General features: G+C 41.4%; 2 protein-coding genes across 2 annotated transcripts in view; one reads left to right on the forward strand and one right to left on the reverse strand.

Annotated features, from left to right (window-relative positions):
• LOC134326771 (zinc finger protein 850-like) overlaps window positions 1-20261 on the reverse strand; it is a gene marked incomplete at its 5' end in the record, with an annotated part of 251417 nt that overhangs the window by 177573 nt on the left and 53583 nt on the right. The gene's annotated exons all lie outside the window — the stretch shown is intronic.
• Window positions 6114-12168, forward strand: LOC134326780 (tripartite motif-containing protein 16-like). The gene is made up of 6 exons (XM_063008934.1): window positions 6114-6698; window positions 6816-6911; window positions 7720-7953; window positions 8686-8845; window positions 9144-9191; window positions 11594-12168. Exons 1-6 carry the CDS (start codon window positions 6114-6116, stop codon window positions 12127-12129), a joined length of 1659 nt encoding a protein of 552 aa, XP_062865004.1. The 3' UTR covers window positions 12130-12168.

Below are 20261 nucleotides of genomic sequence, written 5' to 3' on the forward strand. Positions count from 1 at the left end.
CAGCTGAGAATGGTGGCGCCCCGGAGAGGGACGCTGCGGATACCGCTCCTGAGGATTCAGGTGAGGGATCGTCCACAGCTCCAGCTCCGGAGGCGCATTGTGGAGTTGAGGTGAGTGAGCGTTTAAAAACTAGTGTTTCAGACAGTGAGGCTGGTCAGCAGCAAGCTAGCCAGGGTGAAAGTGTGGTAGGTGCCAAGGTGAGTGGTGAGGGGGAGACCCAGGTGAGCGGTGAGGAGGGTGCTCAGGTGAGCGGTGCGGTGAGTGTGCAAGGGGGTGCTAAGGTGAGTGATAAAGAGAGTGCTCAGGAGAGTGGTGAGGGGGGTGCTCAGGTGAGTGGTGAGGAGGGTGTTCATGTAAGTGGTGAGGGGGATGCTCAGGTGAATGGTGAGGAGGGTGCTCATATAAGTGGTGAGGGGGGTGCTCAGGAAGGCCTGAGCACTGTTGGTGCCAATGCTTCAGTGCAGATGTCTGCGAGTATATGTGACGCTCAGTCAGGTCCAGTTGTGTCCCAAGAAGAGGACATGGAGGAGGACAGAATGTCTGTGGTGTCTGATTTTGGAGGTAGTCAACTTGGAAGTGAGATGCTGTACTCTGTAGATCAGATCAACTCTTTTTTGGATATGACGAAGGGAAAAACTGTGGATGTGACTGATTTTTTCCCGGATTTAGATACGTTTGTGGCTTCAGTGTTGAAGGCGCAAAGAGATGTTGGGTATGAAATTCTTTCCAAACAGAAACGGTTCCGTTTGAAAAAACACATCACTGCCATCCGAAAAGCTAAAAATGTGAGGAGTGGTTTACGGTTTGTCTCTGATCGTGAGGCTGTATAAATACAGAGCACATGGGGAGAAGTTTTATCCTGTCCTCTTTACCTGTTTTCTGCTTTATTGTTCCCTCTCTCTTTTTTCTGTTTTAATGGGGGTTTTGAGGGTGGGTACTTTAAATGTAAATGGTTTTAGAGATAGGAGTAAACAGGCCCTTTTTTCTGAACTTTTTAATTTTAAGAAATTAAATGTTTGTTTTTTACAAGAGACACACAGTGATGATAATTCAGTCTCTGAATGGGGTTTATGGTGGAAGGGGCAGGCTTATCTTAGTCATGGGACGAATGTTAGTGCAGGGGTTGCCATTCTTTTCTCTCAATTCTCTTTAGTAACTGTATTATCGGTGAATGAAGTTGTAGCAGGGCGTTTACTTGTGATTAGAGCCAAGGTTTATGATCATGTTTTTATTTTTATTAATGTGTATGCCCCTAATAGAGGATCAGAGAGAAGTGAGCTGTTTACTAAGCTAAGGCAGTTTTTACAATCTTTCTCGTCTGAAGATGTTGTTGTCTTAGGAGGTGATTGGAATTGTACCCTTGATTTTGTTAAAGACAGAAATGGAGAGGAGCCACACCCCCAGTCTGCTCGTGTTCTTACTAATATTGTTTCTGATTTTGAACTGATAGATGTGTGGCGAGAGAAACACCCCTCTGTTAGGCAGTATTCTTGGGTTAAAGTGGAGGCTAGGGGAGTGTTTGCAGCACGTCTGGACAGGTTTTATGTTTCAGACTGTGCACGTGATACAATTTCTCGATCTAGTATACAGCCCACTTCTTTTTCTGATCACCACTTATGTACTGTGGATTTTTCTTTTAATTTTCATACACCTAGACCCTGTCTGTGGTATTTTAATAAGTCACTTTTACAAGACAGAAGGTTCTGTGAAGATTTTAAGCTGTTTTGGGCTGAGTGGGTAGGAAAAAAAGGAGATTTTGATAATCTAATGCAGTGGTGGGACGTGGGGAAAGCTCAAATACGAGTTTTCTGCCAAGATTTTACTTCCTACTCTACATCCCGACTAAGAACCACTATGACTGCTTTAGAAAAGGACATTACAAGGATACATAATTCATTGATAAATCAGAATGTTCCTGATTTGCGGACGGAGCTCACCACAAAATTTCAGGAGCTGAGTGACATTCTGCATGAAAAAGCAAAGGGAGCACTGGTGAGGTCAAGGTTCCTTTCTGTGCAAGACATGGACGCTCCCACTGCTTTCTTTTTCAATCTGGAAAAGCCCTCATCTGTACATAAGACTTTGATTTCAGTGCGTAAAGAGGATGGTATGATTGCCACAGACCCAGTTGAGGTTCGGAAGCTGGCTGTAGAGTTTTATTCAGACCTGTACACTGCAGATGTTCCAGATCTGCAAAGTGCAGATGTCCTGCTTGAGGGCTTACCTCAACTGGATGAACAGTATCAACTGGAAATGGACAATGAATTGACTTTTGAGGAGGTCACTGAGGCCGTATATCAACTCACTCCTGGGAGAGCACCTGGGATAGACGGCTTACCAGTGGACTTCTACAGAAGTTTTTGGGGAGTTATAGGGAGGGACTTTTATGAGGTGTTACTGGAAAGTTCCAGTGCTGGTGTTCTTCCAATAAGCTGTCAGCGTGCTGTTTTGTCACTCATTCCAAAAAAGGGGGATCTTTGCCGACTGACGAACTGGAGACCTGTGTCTTTATTGTGTTCTGATTATAAAATTTTATCTCGTTCAATCGCAAATAGATTGAAAACTGTTTTAGACATGGTGATTAACGAAGATCAGTCCTACTGCATACCAAAAAGATCCATTTATGATAATCTGTTTTTAATTAGAGATTTATTTGATTATGCTAAACTGTCTGGATCAGATTTTGGTTTTTTATCGCTTGATCAAGAAAAAGCTTTTGATCGAGTAGATCATGGCTATCTTTTTTCAACCTTGAAGGCTTTTGGATTTGGAAATGGTTTTATCTCTTGGATCAAGCTGTTATATGCGGGGGCATCTTGTATAATAAAGGCGGGTGGGGGTCTGAGTACTCCTGTATTGGTAGGAAGGGGAATACGTCAAGGCTGCCCTTTGTCTGGACAGTTGTACTCGCTCGCTGTAGAACCTTTTTTGTGTTCACTTAGGAAAAGGTTGTCTGGTTTGCAGATTGGGAACAGCATAGTTAAGATTTCAGCATATGCTGATGACATCACAGTAGTGGTACGTCATAAACAAGACATTTTGGCATTGAAAAATGCATTACAGGTTTATGAACAGGCCACCTCCGCAAAACTAAATTGGGGTAAGACTGAGGCTCTTTGGTGTGGTTCAGAAATAAGGGGTGACTCTTTGCCACAACTTCCAGGTAGTATACAGTGGAGCAGAACTGGTCTGAAGTTTTTAGGAGTATGGTTGGGCACTGATGAAGCAAAAACAAAAAATTGGGAAAGTGTAGTGGAGAAAGTCCGTGCCAGGTTGTCCAAATGGTCTTGGTTGCTACCCCAGTTATCATATAGGGGTAGAGTTCTAGTCGCCAACAACCTTGTTGCATCTGCTTTATGGCATAAGTTCACTGTCTTGAATCCACCAAGGGGACTTATTGATGATATTCAGAGAGAGCTGGTGAATTTTTTCTGGAATGGACAACATTGGTTGAGAGCTGCAGTTTTGTACCTTCCTGTGCAAGAGGGGGGACAAGGGCTCATGGACATTCGTTCCAGAGTGGCTGCCTTGCGTTTGCAGGCTATACAACGCCTGCTGTACCATGAGCATCACAGTTGGACGGAGGTAGCCTGCGCTCTTTTGAGAACTGCTGGGCGTTTGGGCTTGGATAGACATTTGTTCTCTCTTTCACTGAAGACCATGGATTTAGGGGGCCTGACACCCTTTTACTCGGCTGCTATGGAGGCTTGGCAACTGTTTTCCTTCTCAAAGGAGTGTGATGTACCATCTGCATGGATTTTTGAAGAGCCACTGTTTTTTAACCCGGTTTTTCCATCTCTGGGCCAGATTTCAGGCTCTGTGAGAGGTCGTCTGATACAGAGTGGAATTACTAAGCTCTGCCACTTAAGGAGAGGTATGGACTGGGTACCGGTAGAACAGCTGGCAGAACGGGTCGGTTTTAGGTCTTTGCGCCTGGTTGGGCAGGTACTAGACCATTTAAAATCTGATATGTCTGCCTCTGTGTCCGAGTACCTTAGAATGACCCCTGTTGAGCAATGTCGGAGTGATGAGGCCATTTTTCCAGATATAGTGATGGACTTGGGCTGGGAGGATTGGCAGGAGGGACAGGGGACACTGCTGTCTTCCAAAATGCCTACACTGGGTGTCTTTAGCACTCTACAAAAACGGTCACTGTACATGGCTTGTGTTAAAGCTGTGCATTTTCACAACTTGCGAGACTTAAGAGAGACCAAATGGGCAGTGGTTGTTGGGGCTGGTTTTTCCCCTAAGGGTAGCTGGCGGTCCCTGTACAAAAGACCCATTCAGAAGAGGGTGGGTGACCTCCAGTGGAGGATTGTGCATGGGATCTTAGCTACCAACAGGCACGTGGCACGGATTGATCCTTCGGCTAGTGACAGCTGTCCTTTTTGTGGGGCCACTGAGTCACTTTTTCATGTCTTTTTACAGTGTTCACGTTTAGACCCCCTTTTGAATTTAATTAAGAACTGGGGAATTGGATTTGTAGGTTTTTTTGACAAAAGTTTTTTTATTTACGGGCCCAAGTACTCTGTTACAAATAGACATAAAGTGGTTCTTTTAAATTTTCTGTATGGTGCCGCAAAATTGGCAATCTGGTGCACAAGGAAGAGCAGGATCAAGGGTTGTGGTGGTACCGATCCAGTCTTGATGGTCAGAGGTTTAGTGAGAAAGCGATTATTGATTGAATTTACATATTATACCATCATGGATAATGTAGATAATTTTTTTGACGTGTGGGGGGTTGGGGGTATTTTGTGTGAACCTGGTGATCTTGGTGAGTTGGTGATGAATATCTAAATTACTGTCACTGTAATATGACTGTTTTAATCGTTGTTGTATAATTTATTTATTATTAATTTTATTTTAATTTTTTTCTCCCTTGTCTCATTGGATTTTCCTTGAGCTGGTTTTAACTGCTGGTGTTATCTGAAAATGTTGATTAAAGGTGTCTTAAAAGTCAAAAAAAGTCTCTCTCTCTCTCTCTCTCTCTCTCTCTCTCTCTCTCTCTCTCCTTTAGTTCAGCAGAAGTGAAACTGATCTGATCCTGTTCTGTTTGAGTGTGGATCTGTTCCGTGTTTGTAGTTTTGTTAATAATTGAAGTTGATGAACGCAGGTGAGTTTATACATTTCCACACTTCTGTACATTACTGTGTATTGTTACTTTATGTAGTTCAGATTGTTGATTTGATTTAAACACACTTGTTTTGAACAGAACACTCACGAACTAAACCAGGAAGTCTTGGACATTCGCCTGACATTCGAGTTTCTTTCGTCTCGTTCTCGGCTAATAAACATCCAAAAATAAGTGAAACTGCATTAACTGATTCTGCAGTAAACAAGGAACAAACTACAATCAAATATGTTTAAAACGTTTTTTCTGTACATTTTTATTTTCTGTTATTTTGTAAATGTGAGCTTCATCTGAGTTGAAATGATAAGGAAGTGCTAAGGGAGCGTCTACAAAGTGCATGAAGCCGAGGTGTAGTTATTACCCAGTGGCATGTACCATTCAATATAACTGTATAAAGTACTTCAGTATGGGTACAGTAACAATATATAGTGTCAACAATTCTAAAATCAATCATTTTAATATAATAAACGATGCAATAGTTACCTAGTGACATGTACCACCCACTACACTTACATTACAGAAACAAACCCTACAGTATGGGTACAGTAATAAAGAATTAAAAGTAAAAAAAAAAAAAAAAAAATTCTACAACCAAGGATGTAGTAGTTAACTTGTCACTTGTACTAGTTACTACAACCACATTATAAAAGTCCTAAAGCATGGGTACAGTAACGAATCATAAAATGTACTACAGTAAAGGTACAGCAATAATAAAATATAGAAGATTAACAAAAATTAAGAAATGCAAGTTTTGATAAGATGAAGGTTGTAGTAGTTAACTAGTGTCTTATACTACTTACTACAACAACATTGCAAATTAAAAGTCCCACAGCATGAGTACAAAAGATAATCAAAAAATTTTAAATGAACAGAAATCGAGAAAAGTAAACATAAACATGATGCTCACGAACTAAACCAGGAAATCTGAGCTGCTGTAAATAACCTGCTGTGTTTACTGGTGTTTCTGTTTACGTGTAGAAAAATGTCCAAAAATTCAGTAACTCAGGACGAGTTCAGCTGTTCAGTCTGTCTTGAAACACTGAAGGATCCAGTAACTACATCATGTGGACACAGTTTCTGTATGGTGTGTATTAATAACTGCTGGGATCTGGAGGATGATAAGGGAACATACAGCTGTCCACAGTGTAGACAAACCTTCACTCCAAGACCTGTTTTGAGAAGAAGCACAATTCTGGCTGGAGTTGTGGAGAAACTAAGGAAAACAGAACTTCAAGCTCCACATCCTGGTCACTGTTTTGCTGGATCTGAAGATGTGGAGTGTGATTCCTGCACTGGGAAAAAATCCAAAGCTGTTAAATCCTGTCTGGTGTGTTTGGCCTCTTTGTGTGAAACTCACCTTCAGCCTCACTATGAATCTTCTGCTTATAAGAATCACAAGCTGGTTAAAGCCTCCAGACGACTCCAGGATCAGATCTGCTCTCAGCATAATAAACTGCTGGAGGTTTACTGTCGTACTGATCAGCAGTGTATCTGCCTGATGTGTACCATGGATGATCATAAAGGACATGATACAATATCAGCTGCAGCAGAAAGAACTGAGAAACAGGTAAAAATATTACACAGCTCTCTTTAACAAGTAACAACTCATTATCATTTACACTGACGTTGTTTATGTGGTGCTCGTACACAATACAAGTAAATTCTGAATTGTTATTCTGTGTAGAAGCAGCTGCTGGAGATCCAGAGAAAATTCCAGGAGAAAATCCAGAACAGAGAGAAGGAACTTTGTGAGCTGATAAATGCTATGGAGTCTCACAAGGTAAGTTTTATCAACAAAAAGCTCTCAGGATCAGTCCGACTCGCCTCCATTAAACCAATCTCCATTAAAAATGAGATATTTTATATCTCAGGTAACTTTGTAAACATAAACAAACATTTTTGTTCATTTTTGTTCAAAAAATCTTCACATTCTGCCTGGTTAGTTGGTGATTAATGCTGTACAACAATTTTAAGGTTGTGCTAATAATGATAAGGGTGATAAGATCAGATTAGGGCTTTGACTGAGCCACCCAAGAATATTATTGATTGTTGTTATTGACTTATTGATAGTTGTTATTGATTATTGACTTGAGAAGATCACTAAATTGAATCCCAGTCCTGTCCCGGCTGGTGTTTCCTGATACTCAAAAGTATTTCTGTAACAATATGCTACCACCAGCACATTTCACAGTATATATGGTGTTTTTGCGTATTATTAGATTTAATCCACACATATAATTTTGAATTAAGGACATACAGGAGCAGGTGTGTTCTGTGAGGAAATATAACATGCTGATAAATGCAGTAAAAACTAAAGTGATGATGAACACTGAAGAAGTGCTGGAGTTTAAGGTGGAAGGTAGAAGACTGGAACTCTTTCTTATATTTGGGAAGTAGAGTATCAAGTACTGCATCATGTGGACATGATGATGATGGTAACATTTTCAAGGGTATGAAAAGTCAAGCCATTAGCACCATCACCAAGCTATGAGATGAAAGTCTTAGTCTGGCCAGTAGCTACATATGAATGTGAAGGATGGACAAATATCTGAGTGAGAAACGTTTCCTCTTTCTGAATCTTCTAACAGTGTTCTGCACAGACAGCAGTGAAAAACATTGAGAGGATCTGTACTGAACTAATCAACTCAATTAACAGAAGATGCTCTGAGCTAAAAGATCTGATCAGAGATCGAGAGACAGCAGAAGTAAGTCGAGCTGAAAAAGTCCTGAAGCAGGTGGAGGAGCAGATTGTAGAGCTGAAGAGGAAAGATGCTGAACTGGAACAGCTTTCACACACAGAGGATCCCGTCCATTTCCTCCAGGTAACATTTACATTTTCAGCAGACACTTTTATCCAAAGCGACTTACACAATGACCTGAACACAATGAGCAATTGAGGGTTAAGGGCCTTGCTCAGGGACCCAACAGTGGCAACTTGGTGGTGGCCGCGGGGCTTGAACCAGTAACCTTCTGCTTACTAGCCCAGTACTGGCCTCAGTGATTTTTAACAGAATTATTTTTAACAGAACTAAAAATAATTATATTATTGCTGCACCAGTCCAAGTAATAAATTACAGCGGTACCTTGTAACTTGACGTCCCCTTAACTAAAAATCTTTAAAACCTGATGCCTTTTGTTGAAAGATTTGTTCCCTTAAACTTGATTATTGTTAGCATTCATTCAAACATGTTGGGGAGAGCCGGAAATGCAACAAAAACCACATCACAAGCAAAGCATCCTCTCCTGTCTTCCCTGAGGTCTCCTTTTTATAGGCATCTTCACATGGTGGTAACTTTTGCGCATGTTCATGCATCTTCCACAAATCTGTAAAATAGGGAAACCCCACCTACACAAAACACATTATGACCCATAAAGTCGTAACACTTGGGGTTCTGAAAAATTGTGAGAATCAGAATCAGCTTTTCTAAGAGATCATGAAATACTGTTAATGTTATTAGGAGAAACATCACTCTGTGCTTCATGTCTGTTGTCCATCATTTGTGATTCATCATCATCTTGTTGTTTCTCTGTGAACATTATTTATCTGGATGTAGAATTTTCACTCTCTCTCGGCTCCTGCTGGATCTGCAGAATCAGCCACCATCACAATCAGTCCTTTCCTCTCATTTGATGATGTTACAAAGTCTGTATCTCAGCTGAGAGAGAAAGTAGAAGAATTCTGGAAAGATCAGTGTGAGAAGATACCAGATGAAGGTGAGTTTAAGCCCTCAGTGTTCCATTGTCTCCAAAATGCTTCAGTACTCAAACATCAAACAAAACAATCAAATCCACCAACATGAACATTTAACAACATCATTCATTTACTCATCAACCCAGTACTGGTCATGGTGAATGAAATACACTCACACTTGGTCAATTACCCAGACTTAATGTCAATTTAGACAAACACTGGGAGAACAAGCCAAACTTTTTACTGGCTTTACCTGCAACAGTTTCTGGTGTAAATATGTATTAACTGTGATTAGTGATTGTACTGTTACTCTTTCTGCAGTGAAGAAAGTCCGGATTACTTCACCTATTAGAGAAGATTTTCTACAATGTAAGTTCTTCACGAGCACACAAACATACACAGTGCAGTGAAAAAGTATTTTCACCCCCCAGTTATCTGTTATTTTACATATTTGTTACACGTTACTAGTTAAGATGCTACAGCAGCTCAGTTTGGTTCAAGTCCAGATTTGATTAAGTCCAAAACCTAAACTTTATTTCCTCAGATTTATTTTAACAAAGATCTGCTCTTGTTATTGGTGTTTAATCTTTAAATCATGGACTGATGACCAGATGTTCTTCTTTAGCCCTAAAACACCATCACACTACCACCACCATGACTGACTGTTAGTAAGATGTTTTTATTGTAAAATGCTGTTTTAACTTCATTGCAAGTATAAGAATTCTGACTCATCAGTTCACAGAACATCATCACCAAAATGCTTGAGGGTCATTAAGGATCTTATATTGGTAAATGAGAGGCGAGGCTTTATGTTCCTCTTAGTTAACAGTGATTTTACTACTTGACTCTCCCATGGACTTAATTTGTGCTCAGTTTCCTTCTAATACTGGAATCATTAAATCAGATCTAAATTGAGGACAGCAGGTCCTGCGGTTTCCTAAATGTTTGTCTGGGTTCTTGTATATTTTCCTTGATGAGACGTTGATGAGCTCTTGAAGCAATCTTAACTGTTCCAGATGTCATTTGGAGATCATGGCTCTTACTGTGGTTCGCTGAAGTACTAAAACCTTAGAATGGGCTTTGTAACTTTTTCCAGACTGATATATTGCAATTACTTTTTTATCTGTTTTTGAATTTGTTTGGACAGTGGTGACATCGTTCTGACAGTGATCATGCCTCAGATTAGGGACATTTTGAGTCCCTGCCAAAGACCACGGTTCCATGTACTCTTCTTCAATAGTTATTTAAAATCACCAAGAACTTCAGAGGCCATGAAGTTAAAACAAGTAAAACAATCATTTAAACTGCTGTCTGTATATTTATGATCCAGGAGATTTTATGAGTCTCAATCATTCAGTCACAGAAACCACTGAAATACACACACACACACACACACACACTAACATAAACCAACACACATTCACACAGTTACAGAGACACACCCACTCACATACATGCTTATACACATTTACACGTGTGCGCGCACACTGAAACACTGAAACACACAATTCAAAAAGCTTTATTAGCATTACTGTGTGTGTGTTTGTTGTTGGATTGTGTGTTGCTGGTGTGTGTCTGTGTACTGTTTGTGAATGTGTTGTGTTTGTGTAATGTATGTGTGTGTTTGTGTAGTGTTTGTGTGTTTGTGTAGCATTTATGTGTGTTTGAGTATTATCTGTGTGTATGTGTAGTGTCTGTGTGTATATGTGCAGTGTTTGTGTAATGTATGTGTGTGTTTGTGTAGCATTTGTGTGTGTTTGAGTATTATCTGTGTGTATGTGTAGTGTGTGTAATGTATGTGTTTGTGTATTTTTGTGTAGTTGTTCATGTGTTTGTGTAGCATTTGTTTTTGTGTTTGTGTAATTGTGCAGTGTCTGTATGCATGTTTAGTGACTGCATGTATGTGTAGTGTTTATGAGTTTGTGTTGCATTTGTGTGCTTGAGTAGTATTTGTATGTGTAGTGTCTGTGTATTTGTGTTCGTGTTGTGTTTGTGTAGCGTTTGTATTGTGTGATTGTGCATTGTTTGTGTGATTGTGTAGAGTTTGTGTGATTGTCCAGTGTTTGTGTGTATGTGTAGAGTTTGTGTGATTGTGCAGTGTTTGTGTGTATGTGTAGAGTTTGTGTGTATGTGTAGAGATTGTGTGATTGTACAGTGTTTGTGTGTATGTGTAGAGTTTGTGTGATTGTGTAGAGATTGTGTGATTGTACAGTGTTTGTGTGTATGTGTAGAGTTTGTGTGATTGTGCAGTGTTTGTGTGATTGTGTAGTGTTTGTGTAATGTATGTGTGAGTTTGTGTATATGTGTGGGGTTTGTGTAATTGTGTAGTGTTTGTCTAATGTGTGTGATTGTGCAGTGTTTGTGTGTATGTGTAGAGTTTGTGTGATTGTACAGTGTTTGTGTGTATGTGTAGAGTTTGTGTGATTGTACAGTGTTTGTGTGTGTGTGTTTGTTTAGTCACACTCTCTCTCTCACACACACTGTACACACACACTGTACACACACACACACACACACACTGTACACACACACACACACACTGTACACACACAGTGTACACACACACACACACACACACACTGTACACACACACACACACACACTGTACACACACAGTGTACACACACACACACACACACACACTGTACACACACACACTGTACACACACACATACACTGTACACACACATAGTGTACACACACACACACACACACACACACTCTCTCTCTCTCTTCTATGTTAATTGGTTTATTTTGTGTTTCCTCTCCAGATGTTTGTCGGTTCACACTGGATCCAAACACAGTAAATAAAAACCTCCGTCTGTCTGAGGAGAACAAAGTGGTGACCTGCAGTAGAACATTACAGTCGTATCCTGATCATCCAGATAGATTTGATTGTTGGCCTCAGGTTCTGTGTAAAGAGAGTGTGAGTGGACGCTGTTACTGGGAGGTTGAGTGGAGTGGGAATTATGGGGTTTATATAGCAGTGTCATATAAAAGCATCAGCAGGAAGGGAGATGGTGGTGAGTGTTTGTTTGGATGTAATGATCAGTCCTGGAGATTAGAGTGTTCTCCATTCGGATTTCTATTCAGGCCCAATAACAAAGAGACTAAAATTCCCATAATGCCGAGTTCCTCTAGAATAGGAGTGTATGTGGATTATGAAGCAGGAACTCTGTCCTTCTACAGCGTCTCTGATACAATGAAGCTCCTCCACAGAGTTCAGACCACGTTCACTCAGCTCCTCTACCCGGGGTTTTTTCTTTATCCAGGGTCAGAAGTGAAACTGTCAGATTTAACAAATTAAATGTAAAATTTACGTGAAAGTCTAACATTAAACTGTTTGAGTGATTTTAGAATCTGTGAGGCAGTGATACATTTATGAAGATTTTCTTTTTCAATTTATTAACCACCATTTATTCAGTGCTGTGAAAAAGTATTTACCCCCTTTATTAACGGAAGGCGCCGCAGAGGTGGCTGCCTGTTGCAACAGCTCCTGCTCACGTTTGAGTTTTTTCTTACTTTTTTCCTTACTTTTAAGTACTTAAGTTTTACTTTTTGTTAGTTAAGTGTTTGTACTTGTTTTTATGCACAATGGACACCAAACTGGTGCTTGTTTTGGTTTTTGCACTACTATTTTTGCTGTTTACGACTGTGTCTGGAGATCCCGTGCGGAGCCACGCTCCTATTGTTTACACCAGGGATCAGCTGTTAGCGCTTAGCAACACAGCTGTGCTACCGCATGAGAGGCATGACATCCCCCGCGAGCTGAGGAGGAGGAAGCGGGGGAAACGGGCTGGAGCTCGGTGTCGGGATAGAAGGAGACGTTATAAACCGGTTCTTCCTTCCATCATTATGGGGAATGTAAGATATCTCACCAATAAGATGGACGAGCTGACGGCGCTAACGCTGCATCAGAGGGAGTATCGGGAATGTAGCGTCATGGTGTTTACAGAGTCATGGCTCAACGCGCTCATTCCGGACACGCTCGTATCTCTGGATGGCTTTCACCTCATCCGAGCGGACAGGACAACGGAGAGCGGTAAGAGGAAGGGAGGAGGACTGGCAGTATTTGTGAATGAAATATGGTGTAACTCTGGACACATCGCTATTAAGCAACAAATCTGCTGTAAAAACATTGAACTGTTAGCCGTTAGCATGAGACCGTACTATCTCCCGAGGGAATTCTCGCATGTTATCGCGATAGCTGCGTATGTCCCGCCCTCTGTCCACCTTCACACAATATGTAACCTGCCACACTAGAGACAATAAAATACTGGACTTGTTTTATGCCAACACAAAGGAGGCTTATAACTCATCACCTCTCCCTCCCCTTGGAAGATCTGATCACAATCTGGTTCATCTTCTGCCTGTGTACAAACCCCTTGTGCACAGAGAACCAGCAGTCACACGCACAGTGAAGAAATGGTCTAAGGAGACTGAAGAGGCTCTGAAGGACTGTTTTGAAACAACAGTGTGGGAAGAACTGTGTGAGCCTAATGGGGAGGACATTGACAGTCTCACTCATTGCATTACGGATTATGTCAACTTCTGTGTGGAGAACACTGTCCCCACCAAGACTGTTTGGTGTTTCTCCAACAATAAGCCGTGGATAAATCCTGACATAAAGGCTTTCCTAAAAAGGAAAAAGAGGGCCTTCAGATCGGGCGATAAGGATGAGCTGAAAGCTGTGCAGAGAGAACTGAGAAGGAAGATCAGGGAGGGGAAAGCCGGCTACAGGAGGAAGTTGGAAGAAGAACTACAGCAGAACAATGTCAGCGGAGTTTGGAAAGGCCTTAAAACCATCTCTGGCCACAAGAAGCCCGACTCCCAGGTGGTGGGGGACCAGAAGTGGGTGAATGAACTCAATTTGTTCTTCAATAGATTTGATCACTCACCTGTCCCTCCCCCTACACAGACATTACGGCTGAATCCCCCTTCTGTGGCACCACCAACTTGCTGCCCTCCCCCGTCGTCTCTCACACTCACGCCCTTATCACCACCACCCCCCACTGGTTCATCTGCTAGCAACTTTAACTTCCCATTCACGCACTTCAACACCCAGCCCCCATGCTCCAATCTGTCCTTCACAACAGCCCAGGTGAGGAATGAGCTGAGGAAAATCAAGGTGAAGAAAGCTGCAGGTCCAGATGGCATCAGTGCCAGGCTCCTCAAGTCCTGTGCAGATCAGCTGTGCGGGGTAGTCGAGCACATGTTCAACTTGAGTCTGAAGCTGGGAAGAGTACCACAGCTGTGGAAAACATCTTGTGTGGTACCTGTGCCGAAAACACAGCACCCAAAGGACCTCGACAGCTACACAGTTGATGAAATCACTGTAGAGGCTGGTCCTTACCCATCTCCGCCCTCTGGTGAGCCCATTCATGGACCCTCTTTAGTTTGCCTACCAACCTGGCGTCGGGGTGGATGATGCCATCATCTCTCTGTTACACAGAGCTCTTTTTCAGCTGGAGAAACCTGGGAGCACTGTGAGAATCACCTTCTTCGATTTCTCCAGTGCTTTTAACACCATACAACCGGGGCTCCTGAAGGACAAACTGGATCTTGTTGGAGTGGACAGTCACCTGTCCAACTGGATACTGGACTACCTCACTAACCGACCACAGTATGTGAGGGCACGGGACTGTGTGTCTGATATGGTGGTCAGCAGCACAGGGGCCCCTCAGGGAACGGTCTTGGCACCGTTTCTCTTCACCCTGTACACGGCTGACTTCATGTATAGCTCACCGGACTGTCACCTCCAGAAGTTCTCTGACGACTCAGCGATTGTCGGACTCATAAACAATGACGAGGACAGTGAGTACAGAGGACTGATTCAGGACTTCGTGGACTGGTGTCTGCAGAACCACCTCCAGTTAAACGTGGGAAAGACCAAAGAGCTGGTGGTGGATTTCCGCAGGTGCAGATCCACTTTACCATCAGTGAACATCCAGGGAATGGACATTGAGAGAGTGGACTCTTATAAGTACCTGGGTGTTCATCTAAATAACAAACTGGACTGGTCAGCTAACACTACTGCACTTTATAAAAAAGGTCAGAGCAGACTCTACCTGCTTAGGCGACTGAGGTCATTTGGAGTGCGGGGGGCACTCCTGAGGACTTTCTTTGACACAGTGGTGGCATCAGCCATCTTTTATGGAGTGCACTGTAAAAAACAAATTGTTGAGAAAACTCAAAATATTAAAGCAACATGATGCACTAAGATTTTTTAGTTATCTCAACAACTGCACTGAAGTCATTCTTACTAATATTTGCTTGTTTAGCCAACTTAGATTTGCTTGTATAAGCAACACTGATTATTTAGTTCAGGCTATTAAGAACGTAATGTTCTGATAACTACAAAATTCCTGTTCAGTTTTTGAGTTCATTGAACTATAAATGCCCTGTTTGCAAAACAAGAAATTCTAACTTGACTGAAAAAATTAAGTTGTTGGCAGAACTCAAAATTTTAAGGCAACATGATGCATCACGATTTTTACATTGGCCTTACTAAAATTCTATTGTTTAGCCGACTTACTTTCTTTACTCAACCGGTACTTACTTCTATTTGCCAAATCCTATCCTAAATTACCACATCCTTCACATGCTGTAAAACATATACTATAGTAAGACATTAAGCACAAGTTAACAACAAGAAAATACAAGATTGCATTACTTTATTCCAACCAGTACCTGACACAATCAAGATACAGTCTGAATATAACATAGCATTACACATTCAGTATATAAATGTAATAAAATCCTCAACCATTAACACTGAAACACCTGCAATAAAAATCAAATCTCAGTGATCCAAAAACAAAAGATCTTCACATGCTAAATTATGAAAACAAATTCCAGTGGAGGACGGTAGTGAATACGTATGGGCTGAGTCTTGGAACTTACTACTGACTATTTAACCAGAAAAAAAAATAAAAAAACTGTTTAAACAAATTGGAAAAAATACATCTCATGCTGTATTTTTACACCTGCTGAAATGCCCCCAAGTACGGAGCCCCTAAGGTGACATCCCCTAAAAAAAAAAATAACGCGTTCCCACGACTTAGTAACGCGTGGCCACGACTTACTTAACGCGTTCCCACGCCTTAATAACGCGTGGCCACGACTTACTTAACGCGTTCCCACGCCTTAATAACGCGTGGCCACGACTTACTTAACGCGTTCCCACGCGTTACTAAGGCGTGGGAATGCGTTACTAAGTCGTGGCCACGCGTTACTAAGGCGTGGCCACGACTTAGTAACGCGTGGCCACGACTTACTTAACGCGTTCCCACGCCTTAGTAACGCGTGGCCACGACTTAGTAACGCGTGGCCACGACTTACTAAGGAGTGGGAATGTACAAGGGGCTCCGTTCTTACACCCAGGAAATTGCATATTACATCAAGGCTCCAAAACAAACAATCTACGGCTCCCTAGAAAATGGAGAGTGAATTGATTTCTTTTTATTTCCATCTTGGAATGAATTATGCTGATATTTTGGAGTCTCTTGCAGTGAGACATGGCATAATCCTGAGCAAGAGACATTTGCTTCGCAAACTGAAAGCACATGAACTCAGACGCAGACAGTATACAGACTTGGCAGAAGTGACAGATTTCATCGCCCAACAAATTGATGGACCTGGAAGGCTACACGGCTACAGATGGATGTTCAGCAAATGCCTGGAACGGGGCATTAAAGCAAGAAAGGAAGATGTTCGACTGATCCTTGCAGCTCTAAACCCAGGTGCCTCAGCAATGCGTTGCAGACGGCGACTTAACCGTAGGCGGTATTTTGCTGAAGGGCCTAACTACATCTGGCATGTAGATTCTTATGACAAATTGAAAACCTATGGGATCTGCATTAATGGCTGCATCGATGGCTTTTCCCGTAAAGTAATTTGGCTTAAAGCAGCCCACACGAGTAGTGACCCACGGGTTATAGGAGGGTACTTCTTGGAAGCCGTGGATCAGGTAGGCGGCTGCCCCAGGATCGTCCGTACAGACTTGGGGATGGAAAATGTGGTGATTCGTGACATGCAAAGATTCCTCCGCCAAGATGATACTGATGACAAAGCTGGAGAAAGGAGCTTTATCAGTGGGTCAAGTACTACAAACCAAAGAATTGAGAGTTGGTGGGGAATGATGCGCAAACAAGGTGTGGAATACTGGATACAGCTGCTTGGGGAACTGAAAGACGAGGGCTTGTTTATTGGCGACTTTCTGGACAAGTCACTTATACAGTTCTGCTTTCGAAACATTATCCAGGTAAGAACACCACCCAACCTAACCCATCATATGAGGAGTGTTTTATGTTAAATATAAATAGTATATATCACACAGGGAATGCCTTTTGTTTATTTGATAGCTATTACTAGCAATGCTGCGCAGGTCTGACCTACTTATACCTATAGAAGCGCTGAGCTCCGGTCATCTGACCGCTCTGACTATCGGTGGCATGAAATGGAGTCCAGTGATTACCAATCCTGGCATTTAAAATCCATATCCCTGTATATTTTGAAGTTCTCACTTTTTATACCAACACTGAACTAACAAATCATCTCATTAGGAGTTATAGCTCAAGCACGAAACACTAACTGTGCGCGTGGATGAGTTAGAATCTTCGTGGCGAATTTAAAAGGTTAGCGCGAGCGAACCAGTTAACGGACACTCAACGGTTTTGTAAGCTATAGCCCGAGACGCTGCTCTTCTACCCGTCAAAACCATCGATTTATTGTAGCATATAGTTGCTTTTTGTATATAGTAATTCCACTGACTTTTCTTCAATACATCTTCCCTGAGTATAAGTTACATTCCTGTTTGCATACAAAGTATTTACCCCCATTTACAAAGTAAGTAGCACTAGCTAGCTAACTTGGCTAGCATTACGACTTTAGCTTGAAGCAAAAAAAAAAACTAGCTATAGCATTAGCCGGAAATAGTTTTGGTATTTGTTAGTTAGAAGTGTCAATTCTGAATACAATTCTGTTAACTTAACACTACTAGCGAAGGTTACATCAGTGGCGTAATTACGGGCTAAACGACTTTTGCTAGCAAGCACTAGTATCCTCACTAATTGGCCTTCTAGCGAGCTAGCTAACCTCATCACTTCTGTAAGTCGCTCTGGATAAGAGCGTCTGCTAAATGCTGAAAATGTAAATGTCTAATTTTAGCTTTAGCTAACGCTAAGAAACATGCCTTTAGAAAAACACAAAATGTTAGTATTACCTCTCTGCAGACTTTTAAGCAGTGAAAATTTCAACATACTACGTGAAATCCCTCCGTTTCTCATCAGCTGCAGCTAAACCACTCACCTTTAGTTCTTTGGTTTTTTTTTTTTTGAGAAGTCACGCCTCTCCACATAAAGCATGTGATACATGCTTCAGCCAGTTAAATAAATAGTAGGCGGGTTCCCTACATCCGCAAAGGGCCGGTGTGGCTGCAGGTTTTCATAAAGTAGCCTGGGCACATATACTTGTGTAATCAGTTGGCCTCAGTCTTTAAACAGTTAACCTGATGTGCTCTGGCTTGTCTGGAAAGAAATCCAGCAGTTAACTGTCCAGCTCTGGACAATGCTGAATAAAAATACACAGGTTCTTTCAAACATCAAGAAACTATATATTAAAGAAGCATGGTACATTCAGTCGTTCAATGGATAGTTAACATTATCTCCCATTTATTATTAAATACATGTGTAAAAATGATCAAACCTACATTTAAATATATTTACCTTCACTATAGTTGAGCAGTCAAAAAAGTGCACAAAATCAGGAACTTTGCAAACATTTCAACACACCACAGGGTCAGTGTTCCCAGATAGTGATTAAGATCAATCCAGGATTACTTTTTTCCTTATGGAAAACTGTCAAAGGGTTTTCTGAGTGATGCCACAGAAGATCCACGTTTGTTACCATAAAATACAAAGTTTGCACAAGGAACGTGAGAGTGTGAAGAACCTTTACATTAAAAAACAAAAAACACAACCTTTTCCAAATTAAGATTCTTTAAGACTTCTTCACACTCACACATCCCTTCTACAAACATAGTATTTTATGGAACCAAAAGTAGTTCTTCTGTGGCATGACTCAGAGAACCCTTTGACAAAACAATGATTTTTTTCAAGGGTTCGTTAGTTAAGGAAGTAGTTCTACTTAGAACTATGACTTCTATATGGAACAATTTCATGCTTAAAAGGTTCTTTGCATAGTGAAATGGTTCTTTAGATTGATGGAGATTGTGTTGTGCATGGTTCTATATAGCACCAAAAGGGTTCTTCTACTGTTACAAGCTTGACATTGTAACACTACAAGCACCCTCTTGGTGCTAAATAGAAACATGTACAACGAATTCTCCATTCTATATAGGTCCTTAATGCTCATGGTCATTCACTTTACTAAAGAACCCTTGAAGAACCATATATTTTTTTAAGTGAGTACACTTATCAAAGGAGTATGGATTATTTACCATATTAACCTTTTTTTATACAATTACTCACAGTTGTCTTCTTATAATCAGGTTCACTAGCAAGACAGGTGCGCAGAAGACAAAGGTATGTAATGAACAAGCAATAGATCATTTAATAACTTTAATAACATACATTGAATGTGACAATGATTCTGTTTTGTATCTTTTGTCTAACTGTACAGAATGTCTTGCAGAAAACCATCATATTGGACACTTAGGCGAAAAACAAAAGCATGGGTTGATCGAGACTTAGAGTCAATTCAGGCACAAGGGGGGGAGGGGGGGCAGAGCATTGATTCAGAAATGGAAAACAATGCTCTACTTGAAGACGAAGACCACGATGATGATGATTTGGAGTTCATGGATTGCCAATCTGCTGTGTGTAAAAATGACCTCAGTTGCATTACTAATGATGGATTTTTTGACTGTGAGGACTTTGATTCTGGATCAGAGTCAGAACTGGAGTTTAATTCTTTGCGTGATGAACTAGCAAAATGGGCAATTCAACACCACATCACGCACAGTGCAATAAATGCACTGCTAGATGTCCTTGGCAAGTATCACTCAATCTTGCCAAAAGATGCCAGGACACTCTTGAGTACAGCAAGATCAAATGATCTTGCAATTCAGGATAAAGCCGGTGGTCAGTACTACTACTTTGGTGTGCTCCAATCAATTACACACATTCTGCAAAAAAACAAGGGTTTAGTGACCAATACAAAACACCTGAAACTTCAAGTCAATATTGATGGGCTACCACTTTTCAAAAGCTCACCAACGCAGCTGTGGCCCATCCTTGGCACTGTTATTAACTTGCCTCATCATGAGCCAGTGACAATTGGGCGGTTTTGTGGTGAAAGAAAGCCTAATTCACCAAACGAGTTTCTTGATGACTTTGCATTAGAGATAGCCAAGCTTGCTGAGGGGTTTGACTTTGAGGGAGTAAGGTTAACTTTGCAGCTCTCTTCAATGGTCTGTGA

Source organism: Trichomycterus rosablanca, chromosome 14 (assembly GCF_030014385.1).
Source record: "Trichomycterus rosablanca isolate fTriRos1 chromosome 14, fTriRos1.hap1, whole genome shotgun sequence".
Taxonomy (NCBI): Eukaryota; Metazoa; Chordata; class Actinopteri; order Siluriformes; family Trichomycteridae; genus Trichomycterus; species Trichomycterus rosablanca.